Source organism: Ursus arctos, unplaced genomic scaffold (genome assembly GCF_023065955.2).
Source record: "Ursus arctos isolate Adak ecotype North America unplaced genomic scaffold, UrsArc2.0 scaffold_2, whole genome shotgun sequence".
Classification (NCBI taxonomy): domain Eukaryota; kingdom Metazoa; phylum Chordata; class Mammalia; order Carnivora; family Ursidae; genus Ursus; species Ursus arctos.
Window position 1 is genome coordinate 82,411,341 of NW_026622874.1, and position 6,538 is coordinate 82,417,878.

Consider the following 6,538-nt stretch of genomic DNA (forward strand, 5'->3'; position numbering starts at 1 on the left):
ACGCTAGGAGACAGCAGGAGACTCTCCTAGGCTGGGACTCATTCTTGCCTTCTCATTAATAAGAGTAAACATTTATCGAGCACGTTCCACTTGCCAAGCACTTTACAGGCATGATTTTGTTCAATCCTCACAGCGCCCCCATGAAGTATTGCCATTATTATCCCCATTTTTCAGAAAAGATTAGGACTTAGGTTGAGTAATTTGCCAGAGATCACGTACCCTCTAAGTGGCCGAGGTGGGATGTTAATCTATTTCAGTCTCCATCTGGAATCTTAGGTGTGTACCTTCTCCTTCTCCCCGAGGGGCCCCGGGGCTCGCTGTGGGGGCTTGACGCTGATAGGCACGAACAGTCCTCACGGGGGTTACTTCAACCAGCCATGTTCTAGCCACTCCCTTTCACCTCCTCTCTGCCCCCCACCTCTTCTCCCCACTCCCCAGCTTCAACCTGCTCAGCTTTGCGGAGGACCTGCACCTGTGGCGGGACACTCTGGTGGAGACCACTGATGCGGCATGCCACGAGGCCATGCAGTGGGTGACCCACCTGCACGCTCAGGGGAGCACCTCCATCCTGCACGCGTTACTGGCAAGTTCTACTACTGAACCCAACCCCATCAGCCAAACAGAAATACCCTCACCCCCTATACGGATACTGCACGAGCCTTTCAAATTACAAAGGGCACTTTCAGATTTAATAAGTGTTACCTTTCTCATCTTCCCAACAACCCAGCAAGAAAGGGATTCTTGTTCTCACATCATAGACGAAGACACAGTGGCTCAGAGAGGTTAAGTGACTCGCAGGGGTTAACCAGCCCGGAAGTGGGCTGTGCTCTTTCTCCTAAACCTGGCAGCCTGCTTGGTCTGTGGTAGGCTGAAGCAGGGGTGGGGCTCTCACCCTTAACAGACAAGTCAGTGGGATCCAATCAGACGCATTTTCCCTGGGAACAGCAGGCAGTTGCTTTTGACCCTTCCCGGTTAGCGCCTATCCCCGACCCCGAGCCAGACGACCTGCCCCTGCTCTTTCAGAAAGCCCTCAGTTTTCACAACGTGGAAGGATTGTACCTCCTGACCGACGGGAAGCCAGATACGAGCTGCAGCCTTATTCTGAGTGAAGTCCAAAGACTCACGGAGAAGAGAGATGTGAAAATGCACACCATTTCCCTGAACGGCTCAGGCAGGTGGGCAAGAAGGAGCCGGTCCGAGCTCTGCTCCTCTCCCTTGGCTGCATGTGTGAGGCCCAGGCCCTGAGCAACTCGCCCAGTCCAGGGTCTCCCCTTAGACCTTGATCACTCCCGGACCCCCTGACCCATAAATGAGAAATGAGAAGGGCCCGGGCAGGTGTTATGCCAGAGTGAAAGCCCCCTCTCCACCTCCAAGAACCCGCTCTCCCGACTCTTCTCCAGCCTGGAAACGGGTGTGCACGGATTCCTGTGAGCACGCACCGTATTCTCCCTCCTGATGTTCCTCAGGAGCCCACTGGTGACTGTTGAGGGGAAAGAGCTCAAAGTAGCATTGTTATGGTTATTTTTACAAACCATCACCGTAGAGGAACATGTGTTAGACCAGAGAGATTCTGCTCCTTCAGAAAAAGACTTTCATGTTATTGGCAAAACTGTGATGAGTTGGGGGCGTATTTGAGCTGTCTAAACCATGAGCTCCATACAGGTCACACCCATGTCCCTGCCAGGCCTAACACAGAGGAGCAGGCACCGGCTGGATTAAGGACCGTGTGCTGACCGTGTGTTTTCACGCTCAGTGGTGACATGAAAGCAGCCAATCCGCTTCTTGCCACCACTGGGCCTGTGATGCCAACATGGTCTCAAGGGCCCAGAGCCTCCAGGCCCAAGGCCAACTGCCCGGCAGACTTGAGCTCCCCACGGGCTAGGGGTGCAGGGAGCTTGCCTGGCCAGTCAGTGGGCCTGGCCCCAGCACCTCTGTTCTCCCAACTAGGGCAGCAGCTGACTTCCTGAGAAACCTGGCCGCCCTCACAGGGGGCCGCTACCACTGCCCCGTTGACGAGGACACTCTCCTCAAAATCCATGGCCTGCTGACCAAGGGCTTCGTGGATGAAAGGGTAGGTTTGCGGAGTGACGGAGTGAAGTCTGTTCAAATGTCTCCATGTGATGTCCACAGAGGTGGGGTTTTTTTCCTCCTCTAACTGGAAAGATCTCTGCTTCTCCTGTGAGACTAGAAAGCATTGGCTAGAAGGGGTTTGGTTTCCCTGCTGCTCTTCCTCTAGGCTGGCTCTCCTCAGGGTGGGAAAGAAGCAGAGTGTGGAGGTGTCGTTTAATAATAGAAGAGTTCAGAGGCGCCTGAGTGGCTCAGTCCATTGGGCTGATTCTTGATTACGGCTCAGGTCATGATCTCAGGGTCGTCAGATCAAGCCCTAAATCGGGCTCTGTGCTGTGCATGGAGTGTGCTTAATATTCTCTCTCTCTCCATCTCCTTCCCCCTCTACCCCTCCCTCCCTCACACACACGTGTTCTCTCTCTCTCTCTCTCTCTCCCTAAAATAAATAAATCAAATTAAATCTTTAAAAAATAATAGAACAGTTCACATTCATCGAGCACTTATTTTGTGCAGGCGCATTGCTCTATATAGACTATCCTTCCAAGCCTCTTGACCATTACTATACCCACTAAACAGATGAATAAATAGGCTCAGTAAGGGATAGGAATACACCTAACGACATAGCAAATGGTAAAGCCGGAGCCCAGACACCCACGCCGTTAACCTCTTTGCTTTGAGTCGCGCCTATTTCCATCTCCTGTGTTCAGTTCATTGAAACACAGATCAAATGACCTAAGAAGTAAATCCCGTAAAGTCACAGCTTCCATCCTGCATGCGAGATAAGAGGAGAATACCAACCACCCTCTTGTGGTCTGACGGAAAAGTTATGCACATGTGTATGCCTTTTAGGAACGCGGTGCTGTCAATTATAACACTTTCAAGGCAACAAATGATCAAGTAAGACAAACAACCAGATTTCCAGATTTCTTTTTGGAGGTTAAAGTACATATCACAGGACATGGCATAATTTTTGAAGTCAAATGCTTTGCATAACTCATTCTCTTGCTGATCGTGAGAATTTGTGTTTTTAACGCCAGCCTCTGGAATTCCACTGGTTGAAATAGGAAAAAAGCATGTCTGTGAAGCTTGGTTTTACTAGAAGCAATAGGGAAAGGGCAGAACAGATTTCTCCGAGTAACAGTGAAATAAGGAACATGTACCACTTCTGTTCTGCTGGGAAGACAGGGGCCGACTTCAGTGAAGTTCAGTGACCATCTCAGTTTGCCACAGCCTGCCCACTCCTGACACAGACTCTCAGACACCTTATCTCAAAGTGTCCCATTTGCAGAATGACTGCCTTGGCAGGTGGTGAGCTCTTTGTCCCTGCAGGTATGCAAACCAAGGCCCACAGATTTCCTACCTGGGTGGGAGGCCGCATTTGACGAACTCTAACATTTTTCTGCTGAGATTTTGGATTTTCAGTTGCATGCAGTCATTTAACAGATCTAACTTCGCCTTCCTTCCCCCCTTTCCAAGGATCCCGTGTTGCCACTGTTTGAAGGAGATGATTTAAGGAAATTGGCCCAGGAGATCACCAAGGCCAGAAGCTTCCTCTGGAAGGCCCAGTCCTTCAGGTACGCCCTTCAAGCAGCCCCTCCCACCTGCCTCGTGGCTCCAGCCCACCCAGACCCCGGGCCTCCTCAAGACAGGGTCTACCCTAGTCATGGCAGCCTTCCTCCGAGAACTCCTGCCCTGCTTCTCCCCACCAGGCCCAGAAATCTGGGCATCAAGGGGACCATCTTACTTCACCTCCCATCCACTAGGTCCCGGCTCCAGAAGAAAAACAACACAGAACCAAATGTTACTCCTTTTTAGACAAGCATTCTCAGGTAAGAGGAAGAGATAGACCCTCCATCTTGTAAGTACCCACCAAGGGCCAGACGGCATGCTCTGTTCCATGGACAGTAGTCCCTATGGGGAGGGACCAGAAATGATGCCTTTAAACGGAAAGACCACCCTACAAATAATCACTCACTGAGCACACATTGGCCCTGGGAAAGCTGTAACCCAGAGTTCATCCCCAGGAAACATGATCCCAGGTGCCAGGGCTCCCTGGAAGCTGAGGGAGGGAAGGCTCTGCCATCCTGGGTCCACCCTAACGTTCCCGCCCTGTCCCCCAACACACCCTACACTCCAGCCACAGAATTGTCACTCACTGGGAAGCTCTGCACCAAGCCCTGCCCGGAACGCCCTTCTTAGCACCCTCTGCCTGGTGACTCCTGCTGATTCGAATGGCCTCAGCTCCACTGTGAAGATGTCCCTGAGGCCCATCAAGAGCTGGGAGCCTCCAGCCTTCCTTCCATTGCATCCTGACCAAACATCCCTTTTCACAGCAGTGACATGTAGCACTTATTATGCCCAGCACTCCGTGTCATGCTTCCTTGCTTCCCTGCCAACTCTTCTGGACTGTGAGCTCCCCCAGGACGAGGCTGGTGTCCTCACCATCTCTAGGTCCCCAGAAGCTGCCACGGGGCAGATGTAGTAAACTGTCATCATCCGGCTCAGTTGTGGGAGCCCAGCTCTAGAAACCAGCCAGAGGATGTCATTTCTACCCTGGTCCCCTCACTCTGTGCTTCCCACCACCCTGCTCCACGGGGGTGATGCAGACTCACCATCAGCCCATCTTGGGAGAAGAAACAAGTAGGCCTTACCACCTGTTCCCCTCCCTGTTCAACCAAACTGAATTAAAGTCTGCTCTGGAGCTGAGTCCAGAGAGAGCACTCTGCTCAAGCAGTGAAAGTCAGGCTGGGTCCACTGGGCTCAGCCCTACTCTGTGCATATGAAATGAGTATGTCATGTATTATGTGGTCTGGGGATCACTTTCTGAGACAAAAAGTTGCTTATATTTAATTAAATAGGACCAAAATGGCTTTTAAGCTGAAGTGATGATTGGTTCATCTGTATGTGTGTCTAAGTTGTTGGTGATATAAAACTTTATTAGAAGATTCATATGCAGGGGCACCTGGGTGGCTCAGTTGGTTAAGCATCTGCCTTTGGCTCAGGTCGTGATCCCAGAGTCCTGGGATTGAGCCCCACGTCGGGCTCCCTGCTCAGCAGGGAATCTCCTTCTCCCTCTTCTCCCCGCTTGTGCTCTCTCTCCTATCTCTCTCAAATAAATAAATAAAATCTTTTTTAAAAAAAGATAAAAAAAGATTCATATGCAGAAAATATGAAGAACTCCAAAAGTTCTTCATGTAGAAATAGGATAAATGTCTTTATAAGAAATAGATAATAAGATAATAAGAAAAAGATAAATATCCTAATTCTTTTAAATGGACAGAACACTCAAACAGGTACGAATGGAGAATAGGTCTATGAAAAGGTGCTCAACAGCTTTACAGTGACATGCAGATTAAAACCACAATGGTATACCACTGCACACCCACCAGAATGGCACAAAGTAAAAAGACTAACAATATCAAGATACGGAGCAACTAGAACTCTCATGCATTGCCGGGTGGAGTGGGGGCAGTGTAAATTGGTTCGACCACTTGGTAAAACTGTGTGATAATTTTTGCTGAAGGAAAACGTACGCCTACTCTATGACTCAGCAATTCCACTCCTAGAGAAACCAGTGCATGTATTCCATAAAACACATATACGAGAATGTTTATAGCAGCTTCATTCATAAGAGCCAAAAATTGGAAACAACCTAGATGTCCACCAATGGTAGAATGGACAAAGACATTGTGATACATTTGTACGATCTGATACATTTGTGAGACATTGGTACAGTGTACGTTTCTACACATCAGTTTTAAAAAGGAGCTACAACTACATTCAACAAGATGCCTCACTCTTACGAACAATGTCCTGCAAAAGAAGAGTACATAGTGTGTAATTCCATTTATATCACGTTCAAAACTCTCGTTGGCAATAGAAGTCAGAATAGTGGTTACCCTGTGGTAAAGGGCATACTGAAGACATCTGGGGTGCTGGAAATGTTCTAGATCTTCATCTAGGAAGTAAAAATTCATCAATTGTTTAAAAAAAAAAACCCAAACAAACCACAGTTCACTGAAGCTTGACAAGCCCTGGCTTTGGCCAGGCTCCACGCTGGGCCCAGGGAGGCAGCAGTGACCACAGCCCCTGCCCCCGTGCATCTCGGTCTGGTCACTGGCTCGGGTAGCTGCCCTTCCGCGTCACCTCTACGGACATAGAGAAAATGACCTCTGGTGTTTGTATTGCTTTGCTGGTGTTGTCGTAACAACTACCATATAACAACATACCACAAAATAAGCGGCTGAAACAACAGGAACGGATTGTCTCCAGCTGAAGAGGCTGGAAGCCCGAGATCAAGGTCCCGCCAGGGCCCGGTTCCCTCTGAAGGCACTCGGGAGCCTCTGTGACAGGCCCCTCTCCTGGTTCCTTGTAGTTCCTTGGCTTGTGGCAGCCTAACTCCAATCTTCACATGATGCTCTCCCTGCGTGCACATCTGGGTCCAAATTTCCCACTTTCATAAGGAGGCTGG

The 6,538-nt window shown here is 49.7% G+C and overlaps 1 protein-coding gene across 1 annotated transcript in view; it reads left to right on the forward strand.

Annotated features, from left to right (window-relative positions):
- VWA3A (von Willebrand factor A domain containing 3A) overlaps positions 1-4,940 on the forward strand; it is a 67,811-nt gene extending 62,871 nt beyond the window's left edge. The window contains exons 31-36 of the mRNA XM_026515575.4: positions 439-583; positions 1,024-1,175; positions 1,948-2,071; positions 3,544-3,641; positions 3,831-3,896; positions 4,205-4,940. Coding sequence (XP_026371360.1) covers positions 439-583; positions 1,024-1,175; positions 1,948-2,071; positions 3,544-3,641; positions 3,831-3,882 — 571 coding nt within the window. The 3' untranslated portion in view covers positions 3,883-3,896; positions 4,205-4,940. The remainder of the gene's footprint in view (positions 1-438; positions 584-1,023; positions 1,176-1,947; positions 2,072-3,543; positions 3,642-3,830; positions 3,897-4,204) is intronic.
- Positions 4,941-6,538: the final 1,598 nt, after the last annotated feature.